This window comes from Fonsecaea pedrosoi (genome assembly GCF_000835455.1).
Source record: "Fonsecaea pedrosoi CBS 271.37 unplaced genomic scaffold supercont1.6, whole genome shotgun sequence".
Taxonomy (NCBI): domain Eukaryota; kingdom Fungi; phylum Ascomycota; class Eurotiomycetes; order Chaetothyriales; family Herpotrichiellaceae; genus Fonsecaea; species Fonsecaea pedrosoi.
Window position 1 is genome coordinate 1,751,121 of NW_013550610.1, and position 15,434 is coordinate 1,766,554.

The 15,434-nt window shown below is 53.2% G+C and overlaps 5 protein-coding genes across 5 annotated transcripts; 3 read left to right on the forward strand and 2 right to left on the reverse strand.

The window, feature by feature from the left end:
• Positions 1 to 283: 283 nt before the first annotated feature.
• Positions 284 to 3,493, reverse strand: Z517_09455 (uncharacterized protein; the record flags this gene model as incomplete). Its single annotated transcript, XM_013425364.1, has 1 exon — positions 284 to 3,493. One exon carries the CDS (start codon positions 3,491 to 3,493, stop codon positions 284 to 286), a length of 3,210 nt encoding a protein of 1,069 aa, XP_013280818.1.
• An 886-nt stretch (positions 3,494 to 4,379) lies between these two features.
• Z517_09456 (uncharacterized protein) lies at positions 4,380 to 5,129 on the forward strand (the record flags this gene model as incomplete). The annotated part of the gene is made up of 1 exon (XM_013425365.1): positions 4,380 to 5,129. One exon carries the CDS (start codon positions 4,380 to 4,382, stop codon positions 5,127 to 5,129), a length of 750 nt encoding a protein of 249 aa, XP_013280819.1.
• A 2,196-nt stretch (positions 5,130 to 7,325) lies between these two features.
• On the forward strand, positions 7,326 to 9,338 carry Z517_09457 (uncharacterized protein; the record flags this gene model as incomplete). Its single annotated transcript, XM_013425366.1, has 4 exons — positions 7,326 to 7,419; positions 7,471 to 7,557; positions 7,621 to 7,839; positions 7,888 to 9,338. 4 exons carry the CDS (start codon positions 7,326 to 7,328, stop codon positions 9,336 to 9,338), a joined length of 1,851 nt encoding a protein of 616 aa, XP_013280820.1.
• Positions 9,339 to 10,868: 1,530 nt separating this feature from the next.
• Positions 10,869 to 12,784, reverse strand: Z517_09458 (uncharacterized protein; the record flags this gene model as incomplete). The annotated part of the gene is made up of 2 exons (XM_013425367.1): positions 10,869 to 12,658; positions 12,709 to 12,784. 2 exons carry the CDS (start codon positions 12,782 to 12,784, stop codon positions 10,869 to 10,871), a joined length of 1,866 nt encoding a protein of 621 aa, XP_013280821.1.
• Positions 12,785 to 13,671: 887 nt separating this feature from the next.
• On the forward strand, positions 13,672 to 15,363 carry Z517_09459 (uncharacterized protein; the record flags this gene model as incomplete). The annotated part of the gene is made up of 1 exon (XM_013425368.1): positions 13,672 to 15,363. The coding sequence occupies one exon, from the start codon at positions 13,672 to 13,674 to the stop codon at positions 15,361 to 15,363; it is 1,692 nt and encodes a 563-aa protein (XP_013280822.1).
• Between the last annotated feature and the right edge of the window lie 71 nt (positions 15,364 to 15,434).

The following is a 15,434-nucleotide window of genomic DNA, read 5'->3' on the forward strand; positions in this document are numbered from 1 at the left end:
ACTGGTTGGCTGGCAGGCATCTATCGGATGGGACTACACTGCTGGTACTTCGTCATTGGAGCGTTAGATACGAGACTACAGCAAGACTATCGGGGTAGGTAGGTAGGTAAGTTCTGTATTGTCCACGCTCTAGTCGTCATAATCATCACGGTCATTAAATTCGTCAAGGCATATCAATCAACCATACAACCAATCGAACAAACAAGTCTTTTGAAGTGGATAAACTCAGAGAAGCCCACCCGGCCCAAAGAGAGCACAACGACGCCCTGGTGGCCCTGAATGATCAATACCCAGCACATGTAATCCTCGTGAGATACGAGTCGTCGTCATCGTCATCACCATCAAGATTCATGTTGCCTGGTAGCTGCCGCCTCGGCCCCCTCGCCAGATTCTCCCTCGGTGTCATTGCCCTTTCTTTTCCTTTACCCTTATCTTTTGCTTTGCCCTTCCCCTTTCCTCCGACTTGTCCATTGCCAGCGCCCATGTCCATCTCCATCTCAGCGGGAAGCGTGAGGCGTCGTGGTGGTGGTTTGGGCGGAGGAGAAAGTGACGGCGAGAGAGATGGTGATGGTGACGGAGAGACTGATGACACTCCCCGGAGTCCGCGGAGTTGGCCTTTTGGCGGAACTACCGTGAGTATACGGGGTTGTGTCTGCGGTGGCATCGCCATGGCGCTTGGAGGACGCGGTTTCGACTCCTGAAGTCTGCGAAATTGGCTCTTGTGCGGAATAACACTTGGAGGGCCAGATTGTGTCTGTAGCGGCATCGCCATTGTACGTAGGGGCTGTGGTTTTAATGACATCGTCATTGCCGTGTATGGGTGCTGCTGTGGAGGGATCGTCAATGGTCTGTAATAATCTGGCTCCTGACACGCTCGTACACTGTCAGAATATAGCCCTGGCGGGATTATAGTTGCTTCGTGGAGATGTGGCTGCGCTGGCATCGTCTTTGCGCCCCAGACTTCTGCATGTCGAAATTCTGCACCTGATGGGATCGTGGCGGGGCGGTGAGGGAATCGCGAAGGCGGTTTTACTGTCACAATGCTGGGATGGCGTGGTAACGGCAGAGGTCTTGTTCTGTTAGGATGTGGCAATGAAGGCCTCGCAAGTCCTATATCAGGGAGCAGTGGTGGCGGTGTCGTGGCTGTTCTGTTGGGCGGTGGAGATGGTGGCATTGCCGTGACTATGTCTGGGCACAGCGGGGCAAGCAATGTAGTTGTAGGGTCGGGAGGTGGTGTCGGCGGCAATACAATGTTAGGAAGTGGTGGCGGTGACACTATCGCTGGTCTTGTGGGGAGCGGCGGCGGTGGCATCGTGGTTGTTGTGGCAGAAGGTCGCATTGGAGGAGACATTGCTGGGCTTGGATGATATGGTAGGGGCGGTATTGTCGATTGCGTAGCAGGGTATGGTGCTGGTGGTGGCATGGCTGCTGCAGAAATAGGAGGATGTGCCAGAGGTGGTACAGAAGACGTTGTGTTAGGAGGATATAATCGTGGCGGCATTGCTATTGCTGTCTCAGGTGAATACATTGATGCAGGTCTTGTGGATGCAACATCGCGGTGGGGTGGTGGAAGCATTGCCCGTGCTACGTTGTTCGAAACGTATACTGGTGACGGCCCTATCGGTCCTATGCTAGGGATATGCGATGAAGGCGGTGTCGATGCCGGGGTAGAAGAGTACGTTGGTGATGATGATACTGTCGATGCTATACTGGAGGGGCTAGATGGTGACGGCATGGCCATCTCTGCACTAGAGGGTTGTGCGGGGGGCGGTACTGTAAATTCTGCGCTGGGGGAACGCGTTGGCAGGGGCATTACCGGTGCCGCATCAGGGGGCCGTGGCGACCGTGATGCTGTCGTGGTTGTTCTAGCTGCGGGTTGTCGTTCGCTGGGCGCCTCTCGCTGTAATGGCACGTGACCTGAAGGTTTTGAGCCCAAGCGGGAGACTGCGGATTCTAGATGACGGATATACTGCACAAATTGAGGACGGACGAGGTCTTGAAAATCGCCTTGCACCCAGGTATCCCAGATCTTGTCCAGCTCCGCGTAGGAGGATCTCCATATCTTGTCCTCCTGTTGGACTATTCCTTTCCATCGTTGTTCATTTGTGCGCAACTCACCCTTCCAATACCTGCGTTGTTTTTCGTGATCTTGTCTGACAGACTCTAAGGCATGCTGATACTCGCCTCTCATAGATGGCTGACGTCTTTTGAATTCTTGTTCACGTTTGGATAGTTCCCATTTGTCTCGATCTCGTTTGTCGCAGTAGGCTTGGTGCAAGTCTTGGAATTTTGTGTCCAGGGACCGAAAGGCCCGCATGCATGACATCGCCAGACGCTGATCAGTGCGAGGAGCCTGCTGGGATCCTTCCGGCGGTATGTACCCTTGCTGCTGCCTCTTTGCAGCAGGGGGTCCTCCGCTTCCTGCGGTGATGGGGTCCTCGGCAGGGCGTTTCCTTTGCCAAGTCCGAAGGTCTGGAGGTCTTTGACTTTCAGGAGATTGGACCTGGTCGTTTGGCAGAGATACCCCGTGGCTCCCCGAGACGCCTGACACCGACGTAAAAGTCTGTTGAGGCTGGCTAATTGGCACGGTGGTCCATTGCGTGCCGAGAGTAGGTGTCGATGGGACGGCCTGCCGGGTTTCCACGAACCTTCCTTGAGCGCTGGTGTGATATTGCGGCCGACCGCGGGTTTCTGTGGACATATCATACGACTGCTGAGAATGATCGAGATTGCCCTGTGGCACGACATGTGGCTGCTGTACATGATTGCTATTTGGCGGTCCGGGTGGTGAAGTGTACAAGTGCTGATATTGGTCAGTGTACCTGGGTGTCATTGTTTGTGACTGACCCTGCAGAGCCTGGACTGCGTATTCAGGTGACATGCCACATGGCTGCTGAGCCCAAGGGGTGTGTTGTGGTATCATCGCGGACGACACGCTGCTCCGAGCAGCATACCCATGTGCCCCAGAATCGGCTTGTTGCGTCTGACCAGGAGGTTCGAAACCCAAGGGAACCGATGCATGAATCGCATGCACGGCTGCTGTTATATATGGCTGTTGTGGCTGGGCGGTACATCCGAATGGACTGCTATATGGCTGCTGTGTGTGATCAGCATGGTTGCGCACAATGGTATACAGCCTTCGAGCGTTGCCAGGGTTTCTAGGCGACACAACAACCGCCTCAGGAGCACAGTGGATACAGCAGTTTTCAGCCTGGCATGGTGACATATTTTGTGTAAAGACATTCAAGGCTTCTGAAGGCTGGGCCGAGAAGTCCGCAGTGTGTGTGTTTGGTGGCTGTAAAGGCTGTACATGAGACACTTCCGGTTCCACGCGCACGGGCGATTGGGTTTGCCCATTGCGTTGGGTGGTAATTCCGGCCTGAGGTCCGGAAGTGAATCGTACTCTGCGTCTTTGTGGCTTCTTTGCTGTCCTAGTAGACGGGGCAGGATCTGTGGGGTGGTCTTGGGGAGTGTGACGGACATTGTAATCCATCAATTGAGAATGATGGTGTTCTGGGTGACTGTGCGACGGCCAACTCAAGGGATTCAAGAGGGAATGCTCAGAAGCAGCCGGCGCTTGCTCGCGCAGATAGTAATCGTGCCTCGGGCATTCAAAAGTATGATATCTGGAGGTTGATGGAGGGAGGGGTTGGTCGCCTTGGAAAATTAAGGCCATTTGACGCGAGGGGAAGACACGGATATTCCTGAAAAGGCGTAGCGCGTACTTTTAGTAGCGCTTCAGGGACGAATCAATTTTATGTCTTGGTCGTCCATCACGAAGCTAGAGACTAAAGTGGACTAGCCAAATTACCAAGCACATTTTCCGATTAAATTTTCTCGCTATCAGTGTTTGTTACCGCTTTCACCCTTCAGGACGAGTTGTACACTCAGTCTCGAAATCTGCGGGGAAGCCTGCGCAGGTCGTCTTCCTGTCACCGGCCATCTCTCGTCTCTCTGTGTTCTTCCTCTCCTTTCAAGCTCTCTTGTGCAATTCTCTAACTTCCTGTCGTCCCAATGGTTTCCGGTCCTCTTGTGCCACAATCTAGCATACTTCAGTCCCAACTCGTGGACAACGCTTGGTGAAAGCTTCAGTTTAGCTTGTCCGCCGGTAGGTCTGCGTGGGCTTTCCTCGAAACGGCTTCTCACTAACCCTGTTACTGGCCCAATCAGAAAACCGGTTTTGCGGTTGTGTCGATGCTGCCCCGTCGCTTCAGGAGACCCATTCATCAATTCACAACGCATCTCCAGATCTCCTTCTTTTCTAGGCCGTAGTTGGCTTAGACACCCTCTGTTTCGTTCGACGGTAGCCTGCCCCGACACTTTCATGTGGAGACGATGTATACTGATAAGCACTTTAGTGAACCTAGCGTGTTCCAATTATGCCCTCTCCAAGATCCATCCCCACCCGCCGACGGCTCCTGGAGCCGGAAATCCCTTCCTACAAGATCAAGACCCATCCTCGGAAGGACTCCGAAACGTTCCGGGTAGTGGGTGCAAGGCGCGGCCTCCCCGCTTGGAAAAACTTGAATACGCTAAGCCAATCGACAACGGGGATCTGTGTGGATGACCAAGTTGTGGTCTATTATCTCGATGAGCATGAAGAGCTGCAGCAGGCGAACGCTCTAGTCCTTGAGATCAGAGTGCTGCCACCGATAAGATCAAGAGGAGGTCCCAACAAAGATACGATATTCTTGCTGGTGGCATGGTTCTACGAGGGAGCTTCTTCCTCCAGTTGTACCTCGGATGCAGCGAACCTGGTTCTCTCGTCTCATCTCGACGTGGTCTCCATCGAGTCCGTCGAAGCGGTTGTGAATGTGAAGGAACGGATTCCCATCCACTCAGTATTGATAATCCACACAATGACGCGGGTGAACTCTTCCGAAGTCAAATGGCTTCCCGAGCGAGTGAAAGATGCCGGCGCGACGGAACTGAAGGACGTTGTGGCAGAAGACGCCGAGCCAGAACACCGCGGCTCGGGCGGCGAACCGGTATCGTGCCACCCGGAGACTGACACTGTGTTCATCACGTCAACTCCCGTGGTGGCAATGCCACCGAACTGGATGACTCGCTACGAAGAACGCCAGGAGCAGGGGCTACCCACACCCTCAGTGTCGCCTGGCGGAAGCTAGCAACGGTACGATGACTCGGGTACGTGGGGTGTTGGGACCCTCTGCTGGATTAACTGCTTGGATACGCACCAGCAGAGCGAGGGGGAAAGGTCCTAGCGATGGGATTTAGGTATACCTGAGGATAAATCAGACAATGTAATGGTCAGCTCCATAAAAGCGAATCTTTTGATGATTTTCCATGTAATGAAATGCATGATCATGTTACATCCTGGCCTTGTCGCCACATTTCCTCCTGGTTGCTTCTGCCATGTAACCACGTCGGTAGCAAAACCTACATCCTAGTCGCCAAACCTGACGCGTAGCCTCCCTAGAGTTAGTGCCAGCAATAGCGAGACTGCCCGACACGATTGATTTGGCCGAGAAAAAAAGGTGGCAAAGCTGCGTTGAGGGTCGAAATCAGTCACGTGAAATAACGGCGTCTGTTGTGTGACTCAATGGAGGAACATGGTGAATTCTACTAGGTCCTGGGAACCGTCTAACTATATACCTTCCGAGTAATTTTATAGGGCCCTACCGGCGCTAGTCTGAAGGCCTTCGGCCGAGGACTAGCGTGACGGTCATTACACGTCCTTGGCATCCCTGCCAGTCACAGTTGTCATTACATCACGTGATAGACGGACTGGACATGTACGATTGTTCCCTGCCCAATATCATCTGCGGTATTCGGAGGTGAGTTCATAGCTATGCCATTTAGTATAGAGACTTGATTGCAACACAGTGAGCGAATGCTCCAGGCGAGGGGTTGATCAACTCATGTATGGTACAACACAGAGCGAGGGTTGTTGGAGGATCAAGGGGCGACTGCCGCTATCGTAGATCTCACTCCAATGGGGATTCCTGGGGTTCCAAGGAAATCCCCGGCCGTGCAGGGCTTGAGATTGAAGCACTCATGACCAACTCCACACGCCGTTCGAACGCTATAACCCGCCGCCTTCCAGGAGGGAGGGGAGGGTTCTTCAGTCCCATGTAGAGCTGCGCAGGTAGATTCGTAGATTCGAAGGTGCCGAGGCTATGGACGGGGAAGGTTTCGCGACGCGACGCGGGGTTTGTTCACCTTTATATTACTTCGACGTTTAGATGACACAAGCGCACGCTATCTGTGGTCACTTAGTCCTGGGAGCCTTGACCTTGAGCACAATTCCCTCTTGAGACGCTTTGGCGAAACGCCGACACCCTCTCCACTGCGGTCACTTATAGAATGACTTGGCTCTCCGTTCGAGAATCCAGTTCGAGACCGAGGCCATGTCGTATAGGAACACATCACCATTAGCCTACCACCTGAAAGTGAACCGGAGAACTACTTCGCCGAAACGTCCGACAGCAGTGAGGATCAAGATGACAACTTCACTGCCACATCCGGTCCCACCGCTCTGCGAACAACCATGCGAACGACCTCGCCGAAGACTCGAACGAGACGACCCAAGCAAGACCTATGCCACCAAAATTACGAGGAACATTGGATTGAGATGATGACGATGTTATGTCACTGGTCGCCATCGAAGGGTACGCAGATTCAGAGGCGATCATGGCAGCTTCAGTCGTGAAGAGACCATGTACGCTGTTGCACAAGACTCACAGGCACGGAAGAGGGCAGCTGAAAAGAGCCAGGGCGTTAAGATGTCGTAATGAAGAAGAGGGTAGGAGATTCAAGGCGCAATTTGAGCGATCAATAATTACCCGGGACAAAGTTTCAAAGGCTACTTCGATTTCCTCCAACCCTTGATGCAGTCATACAAAGACGGAACCAGGATTCTCCGTCTGGATTATCGTGACAGAGACTGCTAACGACGTCCTTTCGGTGACGCGAGAGGGAGAAGCGGAAGATAGACTAAGGCTACTACTGGTGGTATTGCTAAGCTACTGAACGAGTAACGGCATGCCTGGCCGGGTAGGGTGGCTCGGCAACGAGTGTCTCCAGGAGGACGCTTGGGCCCAACATTCCAGCTTTCCCAGCGGTCGAGGAATCGTCGTTGTCGAGGAAATCAAGTGCAGTTGTGTTGGTAATTTTTTGGCTGTTTTGAGCCCGCCAAGCCGTTCGTGCCCTCCATTGACTGCGACTGAACCGATCAATGTCTCTCCTCGACTTCAGAGATCTGGCCCTCTGCGACTCCACTGGTTCAGTTTACAGCTTTTCCAAGTTCCGGTGTGGGTTATAGATACCAGGCACGTCCTACGGATCATTCATCACCGGTCGGTATGGCAGCAGGTGTTGCAAAGCGATACACAGACGGAGCTCGAAAGGGCCACGACAAACCTGGCCTCCAGCAGGTCAAGCCTGGTCGTTCAAGCCGTAGGGACCACCCTTCATCGTCTGCGATTCAACCCGACTGACTGATCATAGGAAGAAAGCAGCCTCCTGCCCAAGACAAAGACGAGGGCGAAGACGTGATCGAGCCCCAGCGGAAGAGCCAGAGAATACAGGAGAAGCGTCGGTTCCATGCCCATCAATCCACTTCATTGTGTCGTTACTGTGTCACTGACTGCATTACAGCCAAGCAGAACTGCCAGCAAGCCCTGAGTGCAAGCCCCAAGGCCTCCCTAAAGAGCCCGCGGCCAAAGGAGAAACAATCTGCAACCCAGAAACGGGCCGCAAGAGGAGGGCAGACGAGGTACTTGCAGAAAGCAGCAGCGAAGCAAGACAATCGTTCCAAAGAGAAGATCAGAGGCCAACCTACGGCTTCGCCAGCGGCACCAGGAGTACCTAAGAGCAGTCAGTCGCCGTCATCACTTTGTTGGATCAAGTTACTGACCCAAATAGCTAAACGACAGCCTTATGTGGTTACTGGAGACGAACAACTCGGCAACGTGAAGCGTCCTACACGTGCGCTCGAGCAACACGCTGCCCCAAGGACTGGGCATGATAAAGAGAGCTTCATTGAGACTTGGTTGAATGGATCCAGCTGGTTTCACAGAGAGCCGACAGAAGACGAACCCCAGCTTGCCGCATTGGACAATATGGCCCCCCCACCTACGACCGTCTTTTCTTTCTCAAACAATACCCTTGAACGCATGACTACCCCCTCCAGAAAGTCCGGGGAACCCTCTGCAAGCGTTCATGATTCACATTACCGGGAATCCCTGGGTCGCCGAAATATCTATATCAATCATGACCATCCTCCGGCGGAGCTAATGAAGCGAGCTAGAACGATCATATCCAAAGAACGAAAATCTCCGGGAATCAACGATAAAACAGCTCAAATGTTGGTAGCGACATTGCGTGAGGTTGAGAACGAGCCTGAAGCTGATATCATGCGGACCTTCGAGTCAGGTATCATTCCTGCCGCGAATGTGCTCCCTGACAAAAGATTGACATCGAATGCTAACCAGTTGTGGTCTAATTGCGTCTCTGTCCCGCTCGATCCGACTGTCCTAACGGTCCCGCTACCCTTACCTAGACCAAAGCCTGATCTAGTATTTGGATATTCCAATGCAGCCTTCACTCGTGACCAACTCGAGACAATTCCATTTCTCATCGACGACCAGTTCGGCCGAAGCTACGCCGTCCCGGACTGGAAGGTTCGATTTCCATTCCTTCAGTTCGAGTTTAAATCGCAGGCAAAAGGCGGAACCCACTACATCGCAGCCAACCAGGCCGCCGGTGCTGGAGCTATTGCGACAATTGGCAAAATCGACTTAGTACAGCGCAGTTTCGGAATGAAAGAATTTGATTACCATGACCCCCAGTATTTCTCCGTCACGATGGACCATGAGCTAGCTCGGATCAATGTACATTGGCTGAGAGCCGATGAAGGAGGGCGGCATAGCTTTCATGTTGAAACATTTTCAAACTATCTCCTCAACGACGCGAATGCCATACGAGCAGTTTCTCGAGCCATCCAGAATATTCTTGACTGGGGTACAGGTACACGGCTGGAAGGACTTTGCACCGCACTGGATGCGTACCGGGAGTTGGTGGTCCATAGCCTGGCAGTCACAAATCCACAGAGGGCGCAGGAATCGGAAGTTCTACCTCCAACTCAATCTGGAACGCCGACATTGGGGAGGATGTTGCCACCTGATAGCCGAGGCCGGGGAGCACGACACGCATCAACAGCAACGAGCAAGGCACCGCAAGATCGTGTTGATCTTCCCACCAATGTGCATGCTGACGCGCATTCGCGCCACTCACTCGAAGATGGCCACACGAGGAGACGCCTTAAGCCTACACAGAAGGTGCGGGATAACATTTTTCAGGGTCGGAGACAATGAGAGGGTTATGAGTACGTTGTCCGGAACTGTTGCCGTATGCACAACATGTCCACGTTGTAGCCCGTTACGAGGATGGAACGATTCTTGTGTCCTTGCCAGCTTCCTTGAGAAAGCTCCGATCAAGGGATTCAAAGGCAACAAAGACACCGTCGATGAAGAGGAAGTGAAGAAGGAACTCCAGGATGCAACGAAACGTGGTTGTCGTCGGACGTTTGGCACCCTGGCATCAGTATATCGAGCGAGGAGTTTTTTGGGGAATACCCGGGTCTTTTGGCAGTTCACCTCTTAGTGGAAGGGATCAGATGGACCAATCTGAAGCCTCTCCAAAAGGCATGGAGGCCTCACGAAGGACTTGGCGATGCATTACTTTTGGAGAGGAGGTGTTTTGGGTGAGACTAATACGACGATCCTATAGCGTGCGTGAGCACCGTCATGCAGACATACAAGAACTTTCCTGGTGGCTAGCAGTGGGACAAATCATCCCAGTATCCCCGACAGTGTCACTCTTCTTTTCCACATCGAGTATCGTAGTGGTGTACATTCAAGTTATGTGTGTGCCAGCAGGCCCAGCTTGCTTGGTCTTTGCTCGGTGAAAAGGCTAGAGATGTTGCAACCGTGCAAAGCAAAGGACACGGTACGGCATTGTGTGTCTTGGTTGGTACGCACGCAGCATTTGCAGAGCGACTGGCGCAAGGTCTCGCGAGCAATTGGAGGGTCCTTCCCCCAGACCACGTCGAAGGAGATGTGACGCCAGGGTAACAGGGTGCGGTATTTGGTAGGGGAGGAGGGGAGGAGGGCGAGGCGGAACAAGTGTGAGATTGGAAGAGATTTGGTGCATAGGACACTCGCGTAGACAGTAAGCAAAGATACAGGTTCCGTCTGGTCTTGTCGGCGGTCACGAGCAGGGCGACAGGCCGCTACCAGTCAGTCAGTAGAGTAGGGGCCGCCTGGCTTGGGTTGGGCTGGCAGGCTGGGTTGTTCATCTGTCTGCGTGAACTTTGCGGGTGCGGGGGTCACCCGTTCGGCCTCGCAGCCTCGTAACTACAAACAGACAGAACCCCCCCCCCCCCCCCTTCCCACTACTAAGAAAGACGATACGTCAAAAACAAAGGAGACACCCACCACCATACACATATATTTGACGGATGTATTGCGGATCTCGATAAATTTTTTTTTTTTTTGGATAAAAATCTGTGATGATATCCTGCCTGCACGTGAACCGTTTCCCTCAAGGAGGCGAGCGGTAGGCGGTGGCTGGCGGACACTCCGCCATCAAAAGTCCGCAGATGGATGGCCTTCAGTCTGGGCCAATTTGCCATCTTGGCTATCATCCCGGCACAACATCGCGTTCTCTTTGATATCTGGGCTGTCACAAGGAGAATTATGCTCGGTAACTAGTAGGTTCGACACGAATAGACATTAAAAACTTCATGAATAGCTGGGTTAAACATCTGGTAACAAAGTGCACCACGGATCAAATTCCAAGCTCCGTCAGGCCCTCAGCATGGTGCACACACCGGGGTTCAGCGTTCAGCGTTCGTCCTTTGCGACACTCAACGCCCTCACCATCCGCTGCAGTTCATCAACCTGCTCCTTCAGCTGTCTTATCTCGACGACGTCGGCGTCAACCTCGACCACCGGTCTTGTGGACTGAACCTTTGTGTCCCACCCCTCCATTCCAAAGTTCAGGTCGTGCGGCATTTCCTCCCACTCTTCCACCGTGTCATCATCTTCTTCTCCTCGACTTCTGTTGCTTTGCACTGTGCGGGCATCCAGAGACTCCAGACCAGCGGTGATGAGTAACAGAGGCGAATAGATGACGCCCATGACATAGTTGTTCAATCGCTCATAGCGATGCGGATCCATCCACCATTCAAACGGGATGATCAAGAAGAGCAACTCGATCAAGTTGAACGGCGCGATGAAGACATTCTCGTCGGGCGCACGTACGAATTGCAGTGTCTTTTGTGCAAACATGGCCATGTACTCATCGATCGCATTTTCGGTGATGTCTTCGTACGCACTGTTGTATAATGCGATGAGGATATTGAGCAGGATAACCATGACGACGAATGTGAAGATGTAATATAGAATGAGGCCGAAGGGATGGGCATAGTTGTCAAAGCCTTCGAAATCAGGCGACTGCATGACCGAATTGGCCATGGCGGTGATGACGAAGCTGGTGATACTGCTATTTCCCTCGACTTGGTTCAGACCAATAAAGGCCTGGAGAAAACCCACGCAAACGACCAGGAGAAGGGCAAAGAAGATGAGGGATTCACGCATCATGACTTTCAAAACGACCAGCATTGCGCCGAAGAAGCGGAACGTGTCCAGATACAGGAGGAGACGGGCCCAGAACATGGGTGCAGCAACACAGAATATGTGGTAACCCAATCTGTTGAGTTCGCGCCGCTTGTCGTCATGCTCGTCGGGGGAGTGGCCGAGAGCGGTCATGCGGATAATGAACGAGGCTGTGAGCAGGGCGTAGAGGCAGTTGTTGAAGGCGTTCCAAAAACCGAAATACCAAATGCCAACCTTCCAAAATTTGCCGATTTCGTCGCAGATGAAGCCCAATGTCATCATGTAGAGAATACCCTCGACGACGTCAAGGTCGCCATCTTCATTCACGGTATTGACCGCCCCAGTGTACAAGGCAAGATAGAGGACCGAGATGGTGATCTGCAGGGCGTTCTGATACAAGGGCGTGCGCATGCGGTCGGGGTTCAGATGGACCCAATAATTTGTATTGTCGCGGTCATTGTAGAAAACAAATCTGCCCGGGTCTTTGTCGTCTTGATGAATCCAACCCCTCCAGAGGTACTTGATGCACTTTTGGTAGCCAGAAGAACCAATGACGATCAGGCAGTGCAGGTCGACTGCCCTCTCGATGACATTTGCCGGGGGTGTCTCCTCGTCTTTGCGGATGACCGAGTAGCGCTTGAGGAGAATCTCCTGCATCAGGTATTCCTGGTCCTCCTCGTTCTCGATGATGCGTTTGGCGATCATCTCACAAGCCACAGCACGGACATGGTGCAGGTCTGCATCCCAGAGCTCCAGATTGGCTTGTCTAGTGAACCATCTCTTGCACACAAGCAGGCAGTACACCACGCATCCAGCGTACTCAGTCCCGCCCGCTTCTTTGGCTGTCTGCACCACCTTCGGAGTTATAACGGGGCTGTTGGCAGCGACAATCTTCTCTTCGGGAAGCTCGATAGGAATGACTGCCTCGATCTGGTACTTCAATCGGAGGGCGACTTTGGTGACTTCTTTGGCCGGCAAGCCTGAGGGAGGCAGGTCGGAGCTGTTGGCGGGAAGCACTGCGCCAGATAAGTTTCCGGTCGTGACACAGGGTTGGGGCCCAACTTACATCTCCTCGTTTCACTGTGGTGATATGGCGATTCCCTTTCGCGAGCTCCGAAGAGAAGCGTCCCCCATTTGACCATGATGCGTTGGGATCCTATGGCGCGTTCGAGGGGATTCCTTGGCGTTACTTGTTGATCAATCTGTAACTGTCGAGCTCCCGTCCTCTGGAACACAAGAGAAAAGGTAGAAGGGAAGAAGAAGAAAGTAGGCAATCGACGGTGCGCTACGGCGAGGAGCGACCTCAGCTGGGTTGTGGTCGTTGAAGGTCAAACTTTGGGTTTTGCCAGCCTCTCATTGACACATTTTGTCCGAAGCTCCCCCGCACCCGCAGACGAGGAAAACCGGTTTGCAACCCTGGCACAGCTGAAAGGCGGCGAGGTCTCCCGGCTCTCAATACCCGCCACATGTGTTGGCCAGCCAGCAGAGAGGGTATCTGAGAGCATCGGACAGGGAAAACTGATAGACATCGCCTTCATTCGTGCGTGCTTAAACACCTCGTCACTCAGTCTGGAGTGGCGCACCCAGCTTGCAGCGTGTCCAGGTCGGCTTACTTGCCCTGTGGGGTTGAGATAGGCAACTTGTCCGACTTGCCAAGAGACTAATCCAAAAACGCTCGAGTAACCGAGCTGACCAATGATGGATGGGGATTCGATAAGGCTGTGGATACAAGTGATAATTCCTGGTTCTACCACGTTTCTCATCTCATTCTTTCTGCTGAGATCAAGTCATGTACGGGACTTTTGGACATTGGAATGAATGACTCTCGGACTACCTGGGACGTCCTGTCTGAGAGAAGCCACTGAGGCCTGAAACCGGGAATGGGTTGGTATGTTCAGACGCCCCTGCTTCCATCCGCCGTTTAATCGGTCTGGCAACAGCACTACGTTGGCCGTGTTTCCCTGATCGATCAGTCGGGCTCATGCAGGACTACTTCCTCAGCCAATGAAAACTCGACACTAGCAGCGACATGCACCGACGACGCGCTGGCCACGAGAAGTCCAAAAACGGCTGCTTGACCTGCAAGGTACGGAGGGTAAAATGTGACGAAACGACTCCATTTTGTCGGAGGTGCACCCAAACAGGCCGCAAATGCGAAGGCCCCGTTGTTCGAGAGATTCGGTTCGTTCAGAATAGGCCGGTCAGCCAGTCGAGCAGTCCCAGTCCACAGCAGATGGTTTCTCTTCTCGCTCCTCACCACGCGGAGGACGAACGTCGTGCGTGGCACTACTTCATGTATGGCGCAGCTCCTGCATTTGCGGGAACCGTTGAGGCTACCTTTTGGCAACAGCATATCCCCCAACTTGCCCAGACATATGGCTTTGTCTGGGACACTGTTGTGTGCCTCAGCTCCTTGGCTGAGCACGTTCCATACGTGTCGCCTATTTCCGCATCCGACCCCGCGGCTTTGACCAGCATCACCAATCGAAAGCATTTGCAAGCATTGAGATACTATCACAAAGCGATTGTGAGCGTTCGACGACTGGCCGAGCGTGGGCATCTCGATAACTCTGTTGTCGCGTTGAGCTACATCCTATTCGCATCCGTGGAATATCATCATCGAAACGTCGAGATTGCAAACGACTTGATGAAACGATGCTCTAGAATCCTTACCGACAATCTCAGGCTACTCGATACCCGACCCAGCTCGCCCGCAAGTCAAACTGTTCACCAACTGGTCGCATCGTACGTTTTGAAAAAGGCCGTTGTGATTGCTACTTTGGGTAGCGATCTATCCCGTCACCAGGGTGCCAGTAACAGCGCTGGCGAGATCTTCAAGACAACGTCATCTACGTCTTCTTTGCTCGAGGCAAGAGTCCAATTTGATCGCCTGATGAACCAGTCTTACGAAGTCATCAGACATGCGGATTTTTTGCCTCATGTTGAAGAGAGTGAGCCGCAGAAGGTGTTTTTCCTGTCCCAGCGACTGTCATTGTTAGATGACCTGCAGCAGTGGAAGTCCTCTTTTACTGCTCAAAGGAGTCAGACAATACTGGAATTGGAGAGCGACCTGATACACTCGTATCTGCTGACGTATTGGGCGGTCTGCTACATATCTGTGGGAGCATGCCTCAGCCCTCATCAGATGGCCTTTGACGAATACATGGACCACTTTGCCGAAATCGTCGAGCACGCCATGTTTTGCCTCCGACAGGCCGCAGATTCCGCGAAGGTTCACTCGCTGTTGTTGAGCTTGGAGCCTGGACTCATTCCACCGTTGTACTTCTGTGCGACCAAGTGCCGAGATCCGTCACTGAGACGAGCGGCGCTACGGCTGATACGCCAGGCCCCAAAGCAAGAAGACTCATGGGCATTCGTCGCACCTGACCGTGTGGTCGCCAGAGTGATTTCGATAGAGGAGGGTGAACACCTGGTCTCCTGCACAGAGGATTCGCCGCAACCGCAGCCGGCTTCCGTGCTCCCACCCGAAGAACGTCGCTTCGCGTTCGTCAGCGTCGTGGGCCGTGAAACAAGCACCGGAAAGCAGCGGCCGGCTCTCGAGCTCAGCAGGTTTGAGTATGCAGCCGACGGCTCGAGGAAGCTGGTCCATGAGTATCCTTGGCTGGACGACGAGCGGGAATCTTCGTCAGACGTGGTCGGGTGTTCTGCCCCAGTTCTCGGAGGACAGGTTGAGCTGGTGGGAAAACCTGAGAAGTCCTAGGGCACTGATTATTGGCGAATGAATGCAAAGCGATTATTCTATTTGAAGTCCATCCTAACTAAGACTCAACG